Source organism: Myotis myotis, unplaced genomic scaffold, assembly GCF_014108235.1.
Source record: "Myotis myotis isolate mMyoMyo1 unplaced genomic scaffold, mMyoMyo1.p scaffold_m19_p_11, whole genome shotgun sequence".
NCBI classification, from domain to species: Eukaryota; Metazoa; Chordata; class Mammalia; order Chiroptera; family Vespertilionidae; genus Myotis; species Myotis myotis.
This window is the reverse complement of record NW_023416315.1, coordinates 21,638,466-21,657,850: the sequence shown is the minus strand read 5'-3', so window position 1 is coordinate 21,657,850 and position 19,385 is coordinate 21,638,466. Positions and strand designations below refer to the sequence as shown.

General features: G+C 56.2%; 2 protein-coding genes and 1 long non-coding RNA gene across 3 annotated transcripts; 1 reads left to right on the top strand and 2 right to left on the bottom strand.

Moving 5' to 3' along the window:
- Positions 1 to 414: 414 nt before the first annotated feature.
- HOXA10 (homeobox A10) lies at positions 415 to 4,420 on the bottom strand. The gene is made up of 2 exons (XM_036327797.1): positions 3,228 to 4,420; positions 415 to 2,018 (listed from the first exon to the last, which is right to left on the bottom strand). Exons 1-2 carry the CDS (start codon positions 4,177 to 4,179, stop codon positions 1,744 to 1,746), a joined length of 1,227 nt encoding a protein of 408 aa, XP_036183690.1. The 5' UTR covers positions 4,180 to 4,420; the 3' UTR covers positions 415 to 1,743.
- Positions 4,421 to 10,975: 6,555 nt separating this feature from the next.
- Positions 10,976 to 15,087, bottom strand: HOXA11 (homeobox A11). Its single transcript, XM_036327795.1, has 2 exons — positions 14,142 to 15,087; positions 10,976 to 12,793 (listed from the first exon to the last, which is right to left on the bottom strand). Exons 1-2 carry the CDS (start codon positions 14,857 to 14,859, stop codon positions 12,561 to 12,563), a joined length of 951 nt encoding a protein of 316 aa, XP_036183688.1. The 5' UTR covers positions 14,860 to 15,087; the 3' UTR covers positions 10,976 to 12,560.
- LOC118666088 lies at positions 14,665 to 19,011 on the top strand. The gene is made up of 3 exons (XR_004970837.1): positions 14,665 to 14,796; positions 18,267 to 18,583; positions 18,673 to 19,011. It is a non-coding gene; the product is annotated as an uncharacterized LOC118666088 (long non-coding RNA).
- The last annotated feature ends 374 nt before the right edge of the window (positions 19,012 to 19,385 follow it).

Genomic DNA, 19,385 nt, shown 5'->3' with positions numbered 1-19,385 from the left:
GACGCTAGTGAGGCGCTGTGGGCCCAGCCTGCTCCCGGGATTCCTAGACTGGGGGTCATCTAGGACCAGGGGACCCACAAAATAACCAGCCTGTGCGAGCCTCCCTGGGGCTCCCGAAAGAAATCCTGTTTGGCTTCCTCTGTCTATGAAGCTCCTCTCTCAACTGAAACCACCGGTCCAAGACAGCCACAATCCAGATATACTAGCAAGTCATAAAACTGAACAAAAGCCGACAAACCTTACGGCACCAGGGCTATAGGGCCCAGACAAATTACGACTGTCTAGGTAATATTTAAATAGATGCCTAAAGTAATTGCAGGGGGCGCGGGCTAGTCCTCCTGTTGTAAAAGTGGTGGACGGGATAAAGTGGAAGGTGAAGATAAGAAGTCAAAAAAAGAGGTAAAATTAAAAAGCTTCATTCCACAGCTTTTATTCTTCTATAAGAACATAAACATCATCTTTTTTTTTCCACGCACAGCAGCATTACAATATTAATTTATTCTGATTTAAGATTAGAAGTAAATAGAGCTAGAACTAACATTTATAATAACGATAGAATGCATTTGCATAAAACAAGATTGGCAATTTTTCATAATAATAGACATTTATACAGATTTGCATTTATAGTTTTTTTTTCTTTTTCTGCACCTACAGGTTTGACCCTTTTATGCATGTAACTTCACAGTATAAAGGAAACCAAACAATGTCTCCCTCTCTAGTCTATTCCGCTTGCCCCAGCCCTCCTCGGCTTCCATGAATTTTGGAAAGAAAAAAAAAAAAAGGAAGAAATAAAAAAGGGGGGGGACAAACCTCCACAAGATAGGGAGAGTTGTGGTGTGCTTGTCTTGTGTTACCAGTGGTAACGATTACTTTATGACAAAAATCCACTAAATCCACATGTATAAACAGAACTACATCAGATTATTTATCTATAGCCAGAGGATATGGAAATTCAGAGGAAAGGGAAATAATTTAGTCCCACAATGCAAGACCTTACACAAACTGGAAGAGGAGTTTCCTTATCCTGGTCTTTTTTTTTCCCCCTTCTTTTTTCTTTCTTTCTTTTAAAGCTGGGATATCTTACAGAGGAAGGAAAATGTCATCTTCCTGACTCCCTCCATGTTCCAATCAGCCAAAGTCAAGCCCTTTTGTCAACCTGTATGCCCATGCTCATAAGCCCTTCTCTTTGCCAAGGAAGAAAGGAAGAAAGAGAAAAGAAACCCAAGGGCCTGTATCCCCTGATTAAACACAGCCCAACACTTCAGGCCTGGGGGCCCGCTGGTGGCTCCTTGCACCATTGACCTCAGGCCAGACACCTCAGCGCCTACAATGGGACCTGGCCTTCCGGCTGGGTTTGCCCGGCCCCCCGCAGGAAACCAGCTCCACCGGGAGCACAGGGGCCATTTTGAGCAGTGGAGTCATCCAGACGACAAACCATCCCAGTTCGCACTTGACACTTGGGACAATCTTTATCTACATAGGATTTTAGAGCGATATGGCTTTACCCCAGAACACAACAACAAAAAACCAGCACCTAGCAAACAGACAAAGAAACAAAACGTCAGAACAAACCAGCCCTGCACTGATGTAATGGCCAGCGAAATGGCGAGTGTGGGAGGGAGGAACGGGCGCCCGCACAGGTGCGAGTTCCTGGGAAGAGGCTGAAGACAGAGGGAGGAGAATGGCTCTCTGGAAGCAGGGGGAGAAACAAACAAAAACAAAACGGCATTGCCTGGAGCTTCATCAGGAAAAATTAAAGTTGGCTGTCAGCTCCCGGATCCGGTTTTCTCGGTTCATTTTCTTCAGTTTCATCCTGCGGTTCTGAAACCAGATTTTAACTTGTCTGTCCGTGAGGTGGACGCTGCGGCTGATCTCGAGGCGCCGCTCTCGAGTAAGGTACATGTTGAACAGAAACTCCTTCTCCAGCTCCAGCGTCTGGTGCTTCGTGTAGGGGCAGCGCTTCTTCCGGCCGCTCTTTGCCGTGAGCCAGTTGGCTGCGTTTTCGCCTTTGGTATTGCCTGGCATTTTAAGGGAATAAAGAGAAGGTTAAATCCAGGCAATGCGGGCTGACTACCGGGGTGAATTTGGGCCTCCTCTGCCACAAGAGGGATGCCCTAAGTCACACACACAGAGGTGTGCTCCCCGCTCCCCGTTAGCTTGCTTGCCCAGGAAGAGCAGTTCCTCCAAAAGGAACGTGCAAAATCCAGTGGGCCCCCAATCTACACCCACCCTCCCAATTCACATTTTCATCCACTTCTTTCCAAACACCTGTTTTAGCACAAAGCTGCCAGGTGCTTGCAGAACGAAGGGCCTGGGAGATCAGGCCTGTATACCTTGAACTTAATGCCTTATTTTTTCCTTTGAGTTGTGCCCCAAGACATACAAGCATTTCCTGTAGCCCCCCAGCCTGGGGTCTGGGGTGCTTACTTGGTAGGGGGTTGGGCAGCATAGCTGTGTCTCACTGCAGCCCCCTCCTTGCCCAAGGCCTGGCGAGGAGAGGAAGACGGACATAGTTGGGACTTGGGGAAGGCATGCACACACACAAAAAAACTGATTGGGGTCAAGGGCCTGCCTGCCCTCACATCTCTCCAGGAGCCAGGGACATGCAGTCTGGCGACTCTGAGTTCCAGGGGAAGCGAAAAGGTCCCTCTCTGCCTCTCAGCTCAGGGCCCCGGCTCCCGGGCCGCATTTGCCTTTCTTCTACCCGCAACAAGGATTCCCGCCCCTGCAGCAACTTTGAAAAAAGCATGGGGGATCGTAAACTCGAACTTCGCCGGTTAATGGGCTTATTTATTGGTGCTGGCGGCTGCTTATTTTGGATGCCTTACAAACATCCGTGCTATCTGCGGGCGAGACACTTTCCCTCCCTCCCCTCCCCCGCGTGGGCCGCGCCTCGCAGCCTGGGCCCAGACCACGGGTGAGGGTGCTCCGGCCCACGGAGGACATGCACGAGAGGGGGGCTGCTCGCCGGGATCCTCGCCCCCAGCCGGGGTGAGCTGAGGCCAGCGCAGAGGACGTCTTGGTGTGGGGCACTAAGCTGGACATGAATTTTTACGGCGTCCCCACGCCCAAATATTAAAAAGCAAGTTCACAAGGTCAGGCTGCCTGCAGCTCAGGCCAAGGCCGGTCGGCTGCTGCGCGGACTCCTGGCTTCCTGCTCCTGCCCTGCGCTGGGCAGGCCTGCCAGCCTGCCCGCCAGCCTGCGGCCCGTGACGCGCCCTGCTTACCCAGGGAGTCCTTCTCGGGCGAGGCTTTGCTGCTCTCGGAAGGGGCCGGGGACAGCTCCTCGGCGGCCGAGGACGACGCGTGCGCCTCCTCGTCGCCTTGCGAGCCCCCGCCACCGCCGCTGCATGTCAGCGTGGGGGGCGGCGGCGAATCGAGGGCTCGCTCCTTCCGGGCTGCGTCCGCCGAGCCGGAGGCCAGCGCAGGTGGCGGGTCGAAGCCGCGCCCGGGGGGCTGCGAGGGGAACGGGCCGGCGCCCAGATGCTGCGCGCCGCCGCCGCCGTAGCCCTTGGCCGTGCCGTAGGCCTGGGAGAGGCGGAAGTAGCCGGGCACCGGCACCCCGCTGGAGCTGCCCAGGGCGCAGCCGTCGGGCGGCGGGCCCCGCGGGAAGGGGGCCAGCTCGGCGGCGGCGGCCGAGCCTTTGGGGCATTTGTCCGCCGCGTCGTAGAGGCAGTAGGAGCTCTCCTCTTTGATGTTCTGCGCGAAAGAGCACGAAGTGGCCTGCGGCGGGGGCTGGGGTTGTGGCGGCGGCGGCGGCGGCGGCTGCTGGGGCTGCGGCGGCGGCGGCCCCTCCGGCGGCTCCATCCGGCAAGACCGGGGCGCCTCCAGCCACAGGTCTATAGGCGCGGGCGGGTAGCCGTGCGAGCCGGGACCCAGGCCCCCGCCGCCGCCGCCGCCGCCGCCCGGCGACGCCGCCTCATTGCGCTTGCCTCCCAGAGCCGGGAAGAGCCCGCAGCTCTGCAGCCCGTAGGGCAGGTCGGCGGCCGGAGGCAGGTAGACCCCGCCGTGGGCGAAGTAGCCGCCGCCCCCCGTGCCGCCGCCGCCGCCGCCAGGCTCCACTCTGCCGGAGCTGATGAGCGAGTCGACCAAAAAAGAGTTCGCGGCGGGGCTCTCCGAGCATGACATTGTTGTGGGATAATTTGGCGAAGGGAGCAGATAGCCCTTTCTGGCTGACATTTCTTGTGCAAAACATGCTGAATACGATTAGCAATCCCCCCGCACCGCGGCGGGCGCCCGCAGCCAATCCTGAGCCAGCGTTGCCGCGCGACCACTCCCAGTTTGATTTCGTAGGCTTGGGGCCGCTCTCCGAGGGCGCCCTCCGAGCCCGCGATTGATATAAATATGTAATCTGTATTGACGGACCGCGAGACGCACACCCAATACCTCAGCCCCAAGGCCGGGAGCTGCGGGGGCCGCCCCGAAGTGGCCGGGGTCGGGGGAGGAACCTGGCCCTGGGGCTCGCCCAGCCCCTGCCCTGACTTGAACCCTCTTTGGAACTGTGTTTGCAGGGTCCTGCGGCCCCGCGCTGTGAACCAGCGGGGTGTTTATGGTGCGCACCCTGGCCTGCCTTGGGTGCTCCCCTTCCTTATTTCGGAATTTGCCACTAGCTCTCCGTCCACTCTAAACTCCGAGGGGTCCGAGGGGTCCTCTCAGGGCCTCAAGCTCTGTCCATTCAGGTCTGGAGCTGTCTCCCCAAAGTGGCAGACCTGGCCCTAGGCCACCAGGACCCTCAGAGTGAGTGCCTGAAGTCCAGAGCGACTGGAAGCTGGCAATTGCCACTTAATGTTTGCATCCCACACAGAATTTCCCCCAAAGTGTAATGCCCTGGCCCCCTGTACTCTCCTCTGCCAGTCTGTGGGTCTAGTTGGGTTCTTGGCCTCTGGTGCCCATACCCGCTTGCTCCTGGGTGGACCTTGCTGGGCTAGCATGAGTGGGGGGTGTGGAAGGAACTGGCAACCTGAAAGACTCCTCCGATCCCACTCTGAGTCCAGGTCCAGGCACCCCCAGCCCCATCACCCAGTCGGGCTCCAAGCCCTTCCAGGGAAGTGAAAGGAACGTTGGTCTTCAGGCAGGGTCTCTGGCTTGCCCTGAGGGAGGACCAGGAGGGGAAATTCGGAGGAGGGATGGCCAGCAGACACCTCTGACACAGTATTCTCGAGTTCTCCCTTCAGCCTTGGCATTCACATGCTCCTGGAGGCTACCTGTGACAGAAACCAGTGTCACCACACTCCTGCTTCCGTCCCCTCCTTCCTTCCTCCTCCCCTCCAAACCCGGCCAGAGCAGCCCTCACTCCCGCAGTATATGCATTTTAAGGGGGCCCACGGTGAGGAAATCTGTTCCCTGCGAGGCAGGGCCGGGCTCCTGGCCCAGAGATGGCAGCCTTTAGGGGATAGGCCCTTTGCTGAGCAGACCCCCAGGTCTCCTTCTTCCTTGGCTGCCAGGACCTGCTCTAAGTCAACTGGAAACGGCGGGCCCTTGGCGCTAGCCCCCAAGTGTGGGCCTCATACTGGTCTCAGGAAACTAGACCTTTTCCGGCCGGATCCAGTGGAGCCCGGGAGGTCGCGGCCTTGCCCCTGGCCTGCGGGCTACAGCTCCCCAGGATGCCCCAGGCCTGCCTGCCCCACCAGCTCCAGCCCCTGCGGAGGCCTTGACTGGGGCTGCTGCGCGCTGAGATCCCAGGCAGCCAACCGGCAGGGCTCTGCGCCGCGGGGAGAGACCCTTGCATCCCGGGTGATTTGTCAGGCACGTAGCCTTGTTCTTCCAAGTATAAACCAAGTCCAAGGAGGAAGTGAAGCCTGAGAGGACCCAGGAAGAGCTCTCAGGAGAGTGGGCGACAGCGCCCGAGAGCTGGCTTCTGAGATGCAAGCAGCTACGGTCTCTGTGGGAGCAGCTACTGGGAGCGCAGAGCCCCAGGGCCGCGCCAACGCTTGCGCTGCGCTGCGCTCCAACCACTTCCACCTCTGCTACCCGAGGTTACTGGCTCTGTGGGCTGGGCATCCGGGACGGAGAAAAGGGAAAGGGAGGAAGCAAGATCGAGAGGGACAGAAGGTGAGAAGAACGGAGGGAGAGGAAAGTGAGAAGGTGATAGAGCAAGCCAGTTCTTCCCAATCTGACAGGGTCTTGAGGCTGCGGCATCCATGCAGCAGAACCAAGTGCGGGAGATTAGGAACTACCCTTCACTCTCCATGTCGCTTTCAGGACAAGACCAAGGCACATTCTAACCTGGCGAAGCCCCTGAGGCCCACGAACTTGAGCACAGAAAGGTGTCAGAGCGCCTCAGCCTCGGGCCCTTCTCCGATGGGCCTGGTCCTTGCCGGGCTTGCCTTGCCAGGAGGGTGGAGCTGACAGGACTGCTGTGCTCAACAGTGCTGCGGAGAAATGCTGGGCTTTGCCCCCCAGTGCTGTTCATGCCTCTCCGGAAAGCTCTGCCAAGTGGAAAGTAGGTCACAAGAACGAGAGGGTTTCTTGAGGAAAACACGAGCCCCATCAGGCCAGTGGGCCAGGACTTTGTGCCTTTTCAGACTAGAGGCAGAAAGCGATTACCCAGACCACAGGTTGGGAAGGGCCAATGGCCATAGGATAGGTTGCTTGAGAGGGGCGGCTAAGAAAATAAAGTGAAAGACTATGATCAAAACCCGTCTTTCTTCACCTTTTTGGAAGTTAAGATCCCTTTGCAAAACTAAGGCCAAGTCCCTCCTCTTGACCTGCGGAAAATGGTAGTCTGTGCATTCCCACAATTCGACCCATCCTTTTCCAGGAGTTCAGAGACCCCTCAAAGCCAAGGCCCTCCAGGATGTTCTAGGACTCTCCCGGAATTCAGCTCCCCTGATGATCGGACTGGTCACACAAGCCCAGTGCCCTGTGTAAGCAGCTCTGGCCTGGTCTGATCAGGGCCCGGTAGGGTGGCCAAATGGGCTTCTAGGCTGTATGGGATCCAAGAGCATGCACATGCCAATCCAAGCTACAGAAGTCAGCTTGATGCTGCATCTGCTGCAAGAAGGCTCCTGGCTCCCAGACCATGGCATTGGCACTTGGGCCTTCCCCGATCTTTGGGGAGAACTGGATGTTTTTCTCCAGCATTATTCTTGCACCCCACCCCTTGTAATAAACCAATTGGGATGTTTCCTTTGTGTTGTTTCTTGCTTTGTTTTTTTTAAGCGTGTAAACCTATGTGAGAGCCCCTCTCTGACCTAGGACCACGGCCCAACCCCAAGCTGGGCCTGCAGCGCCGAAAGCCAAAGAAGTGGCTGCGGGTAAGCTTGGGACGCACACTGGCCTGCTGGTTGGAACAAGAAGGTATCAACGTAGCAGAAGCTCAGGTTAAGCCCTCTCAGTCGGTCTGGAGCTCTCAGCATCCCTGACCGCCCCAAGGCTCCACACTCCCCAGACTGTAACGCCGAGGTGTTAGCTTGCTCAATAGACTATTCCATTTATCGAGCGCCTCGGCTTCCCTCAGGTGCCCCCCGCCCCCGCCCCCTTCCAGAGATTAAGAAAAGCGATTCAATTGCAGCAAGGCTGGCTGCAGGACACACTCTCTCCGCTTGCCCGTTTGTCTCTCTTCCTTTCCCCCTCCTTCCCAGCTGCTGAGTTTCTCCCTCGCCTTCTGGATGCCTTTGACCTAAAACTCGGTGGCTGCTTGCTTCAACCAGGCCTGCCAGAGCCCACGTTTTATTTAGGAGTAAACATCGCCTATTTCTACCTGGTAGTAATACCCCTCCCCCATGGCTGTGGAGCCAAAGTAAAGGCCAGCCAGGCGAGTGGAATAAACCCTTTGGCGATGCAGTTCACCGGACAGCGGATTCCTCCTCCTGAGAAAGCCCTTGCAAACCACCACAAAAATCAAACTGTTATTACAAAAAGTTCCTTAAAATGTACTAGTTCCTGAGATTGAGATAGGCAGTAAACAGTTTCTATCTGAATGTTTTTGAGACTCAGACCGGCCATAGAGTTGGGCTTTGGCCCACAGAGGAAAAATCATCGCTACGTTCACATATCCGCTTTAACAAAAAATTCTGGACTGCCCTGATTCCTGCATTTACTGCAGAATTAGAAAAAAATTTTATAAGCAGTGACATTCTTTTCCACATCATCTTTAGGAATAGTAATATTTCCAGGGATATTTGATGTATTTGCTTTGAATCAATCAGGTGCAAAGCAGCCCGCTTTTTTTTTTCTTTTTCTAAATCCAACAACTGAACTGGTCCTGTTCTCCTGATAGGGGGAGTGTTGAGGCCTTTTCACGCACATCCTAAGCTGCAATATTCTTAGTTTTGTCCCTAGTAAACTGCCTCTGTCTTTGAAACTCCTGGCAGCTCTGGGATTTTAGGGATGGCTCAGGCTGCAGAGAGCGCCGCGTGGGTGCCCACTCCTTGGCTGCCTTATTCTGGCAGACTTTGGGGGCCTGTGCTCAACAAAGACTAGTGACTTTGGAGGTGAAAATTTACACATATGTACACACACACACACACACACTGGCAGCACTTACTTTCTCTAAGATTCCCCCGTTCGCCCATGCACTGCATGCTTGTGAAAAAAATAGCCAGCTCAAGAAACCATATGAAAACATATTGGAATAAAGATGTTAATACAGGAAAAGAGGGAATTTGAATCTGCCCTCCAAAATGTAAGTGAAATGACTATTTTGAAATTGTTTTAGGACAACCCTGATGGAGGGATGGTTGACCCTAGTTTGTCCTCGGTGCCAGCTTTTTAAAATATATAGGCATTTGCCAGTACAATGGTAGCATCCTTGCAAAATATGCAAAAGATCTCAATTTTACATCTAAGAAATTGCTGCAAAATCCCAGCCAGGTTTATAGCGGTACCGTCCAAATAAGTGGCAAGACTTATCTGGAAGCCTTGGAAATCAAACGCCACTTTTCTGACTTGGCCTTTTGGGGAACAAAGGTTTCCCGCTGGCTGCTAGGCAGACCTAGAGACCGCACCTGGTTGGAAACCAGCGACCACCGCCGTCTGCCCCAGGGAATAAGACCGCCCCAGCGACCACGGTTGCTGACCACCTCATTGTTTGAGTAGAAACTTTTCTGTTTTCCCCAGTCCCGCCATCTCTTTCTCCCCAACACAAACCCCTATTCCAGCACCGCCCAGACTCTTCCTCTTAGATGCCCCCCATCCCTGGCTCATCCATTCTGAATACTTTTACAAAATGGATGGGTTGCCTTGGGTTTTTAGCGGCGCAAGGAGCTGAAATCGTCAACTTTCCCACTTAGGCCTCCCCTTTCCAACCTTAGGGAGCTAGGCGGAGGTAGGTGGGCTGACCACCTATAGCGTCACCCGGGAGCGCACAAACCCAGCCACTCTCCCCTGCCCCGCTCAAGCATCGGCCACCTCCCTACTCCCGCCCCAGCCCGTTTGAAATCGCTAAACTTGTGGCCTCTTACCTGGACACATTTCCGAAGAAATCCCTGCCAAGGGACAGCTGGCTTCTCCGCGCCAAGAACGCCCGCGAGGCCTAGAGAAGGCGCGTTGCTTTAAATGACAGCACCAACCACATCTTGCAGGAGAGCACCCCTTTTTTGAGATGGAAGGGAGCGGGACAAGTGAAATAATGTAACGTGCAGCTCTTAGTATCAGGAGCGAACAAAGGCCAAGAATCGCGCTGGGGTTCCCGGCTCCCCGGCGGCTTTGACATTGATCGGAAGTGCGCCATCTCGTGGCGGCTGAGCGCCTACGCCGGGCCCGAACTCCGACCCGAGCCGGGAGAGGGAAGCAGGCTCCAGGCAGAGACAGCGAGAGAGAATGTGCCCAGCCCGCTGCTAAAGAGATCTCACTTTTACATCTAAGAAATTGCTGCAAAACCCCAGCCGGGTTTATAGCGGCGCATTCCAAATATGCAAATTGGCCGGCCCCGGACGGGTTTACGACCACATTGTCACAGCCATCGGAGGATGGGCTTTTATAGGGCTCAGAAATCAAACCCTCGCCCGCTCGCCGCCCGCCCGCGAACAGTCCTTCTGGCTAGACTCTCTCTAGCAACTTGGGAGACTCTGGTTAATCTTTAACCATCCCAAAGGAAGTCTTTCCTTAAACCTTGGGCTTCCCTGCCCACCCCCTCCCTGTCCCTCTGGAGAGGCCCTGTTCACCTCTGTGTCTGTCTATCAGCCTAGACATTCATCTCCGGGGTCTGTCCCACTCCCCTTTGAGCTCGAGGTTCCCAGTCGCGCCAGTTAGACAAACACACAAACAGATAAACAAAGCGGGGCCTGGGGCCTGGGGCCTGGGGCCCCTCTCCAAATTGGATCCCGTCTGCTTCTCTGGCCCTGCCTGGGTGGCTAGGGAGAGGGTGGGGTGGGGGTGGGGTGGCAACAAAAGGCTCTGGCCTCTCCGCCCTGCCCCTCAAGGTTATGGTGATGGTGATGTCCAATTTTAAGGCAGAAGTTCAAAGGCAGGAAACAAAGAAGAAGCGAAGAAGCGGCATCTTTCTTTCCCCAAAGGGAAAAGGCAATGTCAGCTGGGAGCTGGCGAGAAAGCACCCTTAGAGACGCTGAGAGTCTGCTCTGTCTTTGGACCCAGACCCTTCTCCCTCTTGCTGAAGGGTTCCCCAGGGCACCCTACAGTGGTTCCACTTCAGTCCTGCTGGTCCCGAGGTGAGGGAGCCCAGCCTGGGGTCAGATCCACTGACCACGTAAGGCCCAAGGTTTTCTCTCAGGGCTGGGGCAGTCAGAGGATGAAACCCCATATTCCAAGTCCTGACATACCCTATTCCTGGGACCCCATTTCCCCAAAGGACCTGGCCAGTCCCTTGGCTTCCTAAGCCTGGCTTCTAGTGGAATTAAATCCTAAGTCACCTCCCCACCCCCTCAGGGGCCTGGTAACTTGCCCCTTCCTTGGTGTGTGTTTGTGTGTGTGTGTGTGTGTGTGTGTGGGGGGGGTGATGGGGTAGACATTTGGCAGTAAAAGGTGAGCAAGGAGAGAAATGTCACACCAGGACCCAATGCTCAAGTTTCCACAGTCTTTATTTCCCTTGTGCCCTGTCGCTTGTATACATGCTGCGACATCCGTGATGGGCGAGAACAGAGGACAGGCCAACACTCCTTTACAAGCAGAGCCACCAGACGTTTCTTAGCACAGGGAGGCAGGTTCAGTGGGCGGGGGCCCGGCTTTCTCAGCTGAGGTCCCCGACACTGTGGGGCAGAACTACCTCAGGGAAAACCCCCAACGCTTTCAAAATATTGCAAGAAATTAAAAAGACCCTTCCCAACCCCCTTCCTGCCCCCTCTTACACCCCAGAGGAAATCAACTAATGGCAAAAAAAAAAAAAAGTATTCAAACAAAATAGGTTATGGTTTCTTTATTTACAAGTCTTTTGAACACCATCCCTGTATGAAGCGTACATTCAAATATTCTTAGCAGTGAGTGAGTTTAACCGTGGAACACTGTAAACAGATAGAGCCTTTAAATATTTTCATCATCTTTTTCTCTCTCTACATTGCATCTTTTAAAATTCGCTTTGGTTCCTGCAGGGAAATATATATATAATATAATATTTATCTGTTAAAATAATTCCAAATCACTCTTGAGCTCTTGGAAGGTCGCTGGAAACTTCCAAGCTCAGTTCCGGGGCCTTGAAAGATAGAGTGTGGCGCTGGAACCGGGTGTTTTGGGGGACTTGCGCCCCTCATAGCTGAGGACTGCTGGCCGGGTGGCTCCTCTGCTGAACAAATCCAAGCTTCCATTAAGTGTGGCAGAAGCTTTGCCAAGCTGCTGCACTCCACAGGCATTTCCTGCAGAGATGTAGGGGCCAGCGCCTGGGCACAGCCTCTCTGCTTTTTGATGTCTTCCACCTTGGGGAGTAGAATACTCTGCAAGCAGGCTTTAGGCCTGCCTGAGCGGAGGCCAGGGCGAAGACCCTCTTGGCTAGGAAAAACTAGGTGGGCTGCAGGAGGCAACTGCTAAGAAGCTCAGGATTGAGACAGTGCAGTGAGTGGCTAGGAGGAGTGGAGGACCACTAATGCCACCTAGAATCGTAGGGTTTTTTGTTTTCCCTCAAGGATCAGCAGCCCTCTCCCACCTCACAGCCACCTTAGTCCAGTCACCTTTCACACTGGCTCTGGAGAGTAGCCCCATTCTGGACATCTAGGCACCCTCCCCTTTCCTCCTGCTCCTGTCCCCAAGCTGAACTGGTTTTGGAGATGGACTAGCTTCTTGATGCCTGGGGGGTGGACAGGCTCCAAGTGGAGGGTCCTGGGTGGGGGTCGATCTCCAAGGGGCCTGGCAGGGGGCCCAGTCCCTGGTGGAGACCACACCCAGCCTGAAGCTCCACAGTCTCCAAGAATGAACCACCAGGGGTCCCAAACCATTCATCCTAGTTGATGCACAATTCTCTGAATCCAATCATTGTTAGGAATCTTAACCACAGATGCCCAAGAGAGTCCCGGCCGCCTCCTTGGAGGCTATCTCCCTGTGGTGGCCCCTCTCCTGCACACCTCCTCTCTTCCAAAGTCACTGTGTGGTGTGCCTTGACCTGGTCAAGGGCAAAATCTGCATATAATCTCAGGCGTATGAAGCCCCCCACCCGGTTCCAGCTGGCTGGAACCTTAGAGGAGTGGGTTGGCCGAGTAATACTGTAACCGGTCTCTGTTAATTTTTTTTTCCTTCATTCTTCTATTCTGAAACCAGATTTTGACTTGACGGTCGGTGAGGTTGAGCATGCGAGAGAGCTGCAGGCGCTTCTCTTTGTTGATGTACACGCTGAAGAAGAACTCCCGCTCCAGCTCCCGGATCTGGTACTTGGTGTAGGGGCAGCGCTTTTTTCGGGTGCGCTGGCCACCTGTGGAGGGAGGAGGAAGAGGCAGGGAGTGAGCCAGGTGTGGGGGCTGCAACCCATCCCAGAGCCCCCAGAGGAGGAAAGGGGCTGGCCCCAGGGACTGGAAGCCCTGCCCAAGCCCCTTCAGGGTCTCCCCAGACCCCTACCTTCAGGCTTCTCCTGTGGTCTGGGGGACTGGATGCAGGCGGAGGCTCAGCCCCAGATAAAAGCCAGCTCCCTAGATAGGCCCCCAGGGAGGCTGCTGAGGCTGCCTCCAGAGCAGAACGAAGGCTCCTCACAGCAACAGGCAAGTTTGAGCTGGGAGGCCACTTTCAAAGCAACGGAGTGGGGGTAGCGGGCGGCCTCCAGCCTGGCCAGACTAAACAAACAGCCACCCAAGGACATTTCACCTTCCAGCACCTGGTGGCCAGTTCGAGGAGGCTGTAAAGGCAGCCCAGGCTTCCCGCTCATTAACATCTGGGGCGGTTGCCGGTTCTTTGTCAGCCCGAGTCCCGGCCCTCAGTTCCTTGCTCCTGGGCCAGCCTCCTGGCCTCCAGGTCAGGAGAAGGCGGTGGGAGCCCCTACCCCGGGCCTTCTCAGCCCAAGGACACACAGCCATCTGGTCCCCCCAGGGCAGGGCTGCTTGCTTAGATGGGTGGAGAGAAGAGGGGTTCCCCAAGCCTCTGGAGGGCAGGCTCCACCCGCTCCCCCTTTGGGGAAACCTAAAGAAAAACCCGCTTTTGACAGACCAAACAGAGACTGAGTAACAAGCGGCTGGACAGGAGGCGGCACGTAATTGCCACCGCGCAGGAGGAAAATGGCTTCCTTTGGACAAAAAGGCCAACTTTGGGTTAATTTGTTGCTGTTAATATATTGCTCGAGCTAAGCGGGCTATTTTATCCATGCAACACGCTTCCCGCGCCATCGTTAAACAGCGACGCCTTTGAATCCCGGCCCGGACTGGCGAGCCGGCGCAACACATGGTTTTTATAAAAATCTCCGGATTACCTCGCTATCAAAGGCTCCCGGAGCCCTCGCAGGGGGAATTTACAGGCGCCCACCTCCGGCTCCGCAGCCCCTGCTGGCCCCGCTCGGGGTCGAGCTGCCGGGCTTGGGCGCGGAGCAGGGGAAAAAGGGAAAAAAGGGAGGGTGTTTTCTCGCAGGCATGCCTGGGCCGGTGGGTATTTCACGGCCAATTTCAGCACTCGCCACGTGATCCCGCCTTTTATAACGAAGTTTTGTTGGGGGAAACCTAAAGGCCCTTCATAAACCTTATATGCTTATAAAACAGCATATAAAAATTTAACAGCGGCGCTGCGCTAGGTTTCCAGCTCCCCTCTCCTAAGGCGCAGGGCCCTGCCTTTATACGTACTGGAGCCGCCGGCCCTGTCCTCAGTGTGGCCGGAAGACGACTCGGGGCTGCTGCTGCTCTCGGGGCGCCGCCGCCGCTCCTTCTCCTCCGCCGCCGCCGCCGCCTCCCGGCAGCCGCCGGCGCCGCCGTCCGAACTTGAAGTTGCCGGCGTGCCCGTGGCCGTCGCCGCCGCCGCCGCCGCCGCCGCGGAGGTCGCCGCGGCCGCCGGGGCCCCCTTGTCGGCGCTCTTGTCCCCGGGGTAGTCGGCGGAGGCGAGGTTCTCCGTGGTGCCGTAGGCCGTCTCGAAAAACTGGTCGAAAGCCTGCGGCAGGACGCCGTTCCTGCCCACGGTGCTATAGAAATTGGACGAGACGGCGGGGGTGGGGTGGTGGTAGACGTTGGCCGAGCTCTTGGCCAGCACGTCGCCAGGCACGCCGGCCGCGCTGGGCGCCTGCAGGCAGTCTCTGTGCGCGAGCTCCTCGGCGGCGTAGCAGTGCGCCAGGTTGCCGCGGGGGTGCCACTTAGTGGCGGGCTCAATGGCGTACTCGCGGAAGGTCACCTCGCGCACGGGTTGGACCTGGGGCAGGTTGGAGGAGTAGGAGTATGTCATTGGGCGCGAAGACGGGGTCTGGGGCAGGAAAGAAGGGAGGCTGGAGAAATCTGGACCGGAGACGTAGTAAGTACAACTTGGCAAATACATGTTAGAGGAGCAGGGACCACGCTCATCAAAATCCATCATTGGGCTACCTTGGGCTCTCCGCGGTAGCCGAGCTTAACATGATTCTCCGCTGCAGCTGCCTCTTTGAAGCGGATCCGTGAAGTAGAAATTTGGAGACGTAAGCTGACGTGGAAATCTATCCCCATCCTTAGCAGGGAGGTGCTGGTCATGTGACCCGATGTTGAAATTGACAAGCTGCGAGCTAGTCCCGGGCCTTTTTTTTTTTTTTTCCCTCTCTCTCTCTCTCTCTCTCTCTCTCTTTCCTTTTTTCCCCCCTCTGCCCTCCCTCCCCGGTTTCCTTTCTTTGTAGCTACCTCAGGGGAAGCAACAGATCGTCACTCGGTGTTCTCACCGAAAGCACGTAATCGCCGGTGTAACTCATGTTGGCTGGGGGGCCTCCCGGCGCGCGCGGCGAGGCTGGGGTGCGCCCCAGTGCGCTCAGCGGCACGGCCCCGGCCCTCCAGCGCGCCGAGGGCGGTGAGAGCTCCGCTCCTGCCACCCGCCACTCCCCGGGTGAGGGGCGCCCCGCGCTGGGGGCCGCCGGGTGGGAGCTCGGCGCTGCGCGTCCCGTGCGTGGTCGTGGAATCAGTCCGCCGGGAGGATCGCGTTCGCGCCGTCTTCTTCGCGGCCCCCCTCCCACAGGTTTGCTCTGGGCGCCGCGGCTGCCTCAGACCCTGGCTGGACCCCCTTCGGGGCCAGGGCCCGCAGCCCGGGATGTGCCTGCCTCGTGGCTCGCCCGATTTGCACGGTGCCTTGATTACACGCTCGCATTCATGGTCACTTCCGAACCGCGTTAGTGCCTTCCGTCCCTAAACCGCCAACGACCAGGGCGGCTTCCCTCGCGGTTTGTCAGGGATCCGCAGGTCCCGGAGGGCCTTCGTCTCACCCGGGATCCACCTCCCCTGCACCCTCCCTGCTGGCCTCCTCACCCCACCCCCTGTCCTTGGAGAAGCCCCCTCCTCCTCGCTGCCGGCCGGGGTTCGGAGTCGCTCGGCAGAGCCCGAGGCGCGGGGGCTGCGCAGCCGCGCGCCGGTCTGCCCTCCGCCTGGCCTTGTAAAGCTGAGGACTGGGGAGCCGGGCGGCAGAGGCGAGCCCGAGCTGCTTCAGAGGCGGTGACAGCCAGCCGAGGGGTCTCCTCCTAGGCAGGCTGCACCCTGGGGGGCCCGCCAGGCTGCGAGTGAACTCCAGAGCTCTGGGGGAGGTGGGGCCAGTGAAGAGGGAGCGAGGGCTAGGGAGCGGCAGAGAAAGGACTACCATGCCGCCTCTCCTTCCGTGCAAAGCGTGAAAGCCAGGGGTGTGCGGGGCAGACACTCGGAAGGTTCTGCGCTTTCCTGCTACGCATCCCACAGAAGAAACACAATGCAAAGAAAAGATGCGCTCCCCAAAGTCCCAGCACCTTGGGTGACAGGCCGCCTTGAAAAGGGTAGGCTTAAGGTAAAGATAGGAGACCGAGGCCACAGGGGCTACTGGGAGTCTAGTTTTCTTGGGAAGAGGAAAGAAAAAAATTGATGGTGGAAAATGGCCACTATTCTGCAGGGTTGAATGAATAATGCTCGGGAGGATGGAAAGAAGTAGTAGATTAACCAGGCATGGCCAGGAGCTGGGAGGGGCCCGCCCCGAGGCCTCCCCACACCTATCTTCTCGGAAGAAGCTGGATGTCGCTGAAGCAAAGTCGAAAATTAAAAAGAATAACCTTTTCCCTTTCCCCATCCAGGAAGTAGCTGAAGGTATTTATATATCTTGGGGAGATTTAGAGTATAAACTCTAAGATCTTTGGTATTTAAGTGTCAACATCGATTTATTTATTTATTGCTGAGCTGACTGTAACTGACTCAATAACAAATCTAATCATGTATTGCCCTGGAAAAGGAATATTCTCATTATGTATTTTCTCCAAATGATGGCTCAACATTGCATTTGAATGTCCGCTGTAAATATCAATAATATCGAGTAATTACTCTGTAGTGGAGTAAACTAATTTATTAGCATGAATGTTTATGCGGCTCCTACTCCCCTCTTTACAAGGGTAGCTTATCACAAATCATACTTCGCAGACACATTGGTTTAATGAACTCTTTATTCCGGGGTTTGCTGCAGGAACTTTCACGCTCCTTGAATCTCTGAGAACTGAACTCAAAATTATTTGTTCGTTTTGAGCTTGACATATCTGTCCACTGTGGCTTGTGCAGAGGGCAGTGACAGTGTGAGGGAGAAGGTCCGGTGGGAAGGAAGGTTATTGGGGAGAGGCAGCTTGAGACCTCTTAAAGCTGCAAGTCACAATTATGGGATTGCTCTACAGCAGAAGAAAAAAAGAAGGAAAAAAAAAAAAAAAAACACCAAAAACTTAGATTTCCAGCAGCGACCCACAAGGCAAAATATTTATTTCTCTACAGTATCTCTTTCTTGGAGACGTCATATACAAGGGAGGAGAGGTTTTCCAATAGCAGTATTTGAGCCATTCTCTGGCTTGATGTTGGCTCTCCCAAACTCTCTCCCAACAGCCCACCCAGTCCCCGCCACCCCCACCCTGGAACAAAAGGAATGCATGAGGGGTTTCAGTGACTGTGCCATAACAAAGGCGCCACCACTGCGGGGCTTGCCCCGCCCCTGGGTGAAGGCAAACAAATTCTTGCACTTGTATTAGGGCTTTTAAGACTATAATTGAACCTGGGGGCGTCTAGGGGAACTGAAAACAGTTCTAGACAGACCTGGGGTTTTATAGCAGTTTTGGCAGTCAACTTCAGCTTGTGCCTGAGCAGACCGGCTGCTGTGGCCCGCCAGCGGGGACGCCAGGCTGCCTCCCCCAGCTGCCTGCAGCCCCTCTTCTAATTAGCTCGGTTTCCCTTGGTGCCAGGGAGAAGGGGTCCCCACAGGAAGGTGGGTATGGGGCTGTGCTCTGTTCCGCATAACCAATGCCTCCGGTGTCCTTGAGAGCCAAGCCGAGAGGGTGCCGCAGGTCTGGAGCCCATGGGTGTCTGCAGGAGACAAAGGCGAATTGCCCAGGAAAGGCTGGAGCAGGGGAAGTGCTCCGGGAGTGGCTGGCGGGGCAATTTCAAGGGCTGGACAGAAGCGGGGTGCCGGGTGGGGCTTGTCGCCTGGAAGGGGGCGCGTAGGGGCGCTGCCTGGAAGATGATGAGGGCAAAGGCTTTTGATGCCAGGAGAAGGGAAAATGCCTGGAACGGTGAATGCTTTAGTTCCCCGGCAGGGACAGGATGGGGGTTCTCAGATCCCCAACGCTGCGCACTGTTCCCAGCCCCTGCCCCTCTTGCCCAGGAACGTAATGACTGTGTGAATGTTTGGTGGTGGGTGGGTGGGGGGAGAGGGTGGGCGCAGCTCTGAGGATCAGGCCAAATCTTGGGGGAGCGCGGGAGGCAGAGCTGCGGGGTTTGGACTTTGCTCTAAGCCTAATTGACTCTTCCGCTTTGTAGGAGGCCCCACAGCAGAGCTGAGCCCACCCGACTCCGGGGAAGACCTAGTGGGGGCTAAGGCCGCCCTGGAAGTCCAAGTCCGAGTTGCATTTCTTGAAGAGGCTGAGCCAGGCAAAGCTTAACATTGGCCCTGGAGACGGGTTTCCCATGAGCTGTTCTTTTTCAAGAGCTCCACAGCGCGGAGCCATCTCCAGAAAACAATCCTCGGCGTGTATTTCCTTTTATCGTCAACCCGGAGCCCCACGGCAGCTAATGCAAGAGGCCAAAAATGTTTTGGAGGAAGAAAAACAAAGGCAGGAAGTGGCGGCGGACTGACGGTGCGTGTGTGTCTGCGGAGAAGGGAGGGAGCCGTTTCAATCTCTTGTTTTTCCAAACTTCTCTTCTTGTTGTTTTTCCAAACTTCAAGGTCTAGGCAGCCCTCGCAGGGCCGGCCCCGTCGCTCCCCGCGCAACATTTTGGAGATGGCCACCCGGAGAGGAGAAGGCTGGCGCCCGCGCCAACCTCGTCAGGCGGAAATGGCTAACGAGGAGATTTGCGCAGCAGAGCAGACCAAGCCTTTCCAAGGCTCGTTTGATTTGGCCCTAATGTCGGAGGGGGTAGTTGGGGGTTCTGCAGCGCCTCCGGATCCTCCTGGGGCGGGCTGAGTGCGCCCTGGCGGTGATGGGGTTATTCTTGCGCCCGCGCTCCACGCGCCTTCCTAGGCGGGATGTTGGAATAAAGTGTGTCCAGGTGCCTCTGCCCAGCACTGCCGCCTCCGCTTCTTCTTGCAGCCGATGGGTCTGGGCCGCAGCTGGAGGGCGGTTGTTGGCGGTGCCTGGGATTGGGTAGCCCTGGCGCGGTCAGTGCGCACTGGGATAATGTGAGGCCTTTCGCTGAGATTGTTGTGCTCGGGGTATTTCCAGCAATCATTCTAGGGACGGAGCCCAAAAGACTGCCACTTGATAGGTGGCTTAACACTCGCTCACTCCTAGGGAGGACAGAGCTGGGGGTAGGGAACACCTCCCGACTCCGGGGTTCCCAACCCCAATGGGCCCTGTTGCTAGGCTGCCTTCTTCTTCCTTAGGACCAGCAGTGACTCATTGACCCCCAAATCTGAGAATCCAAGGTCCCTAGTGCCTG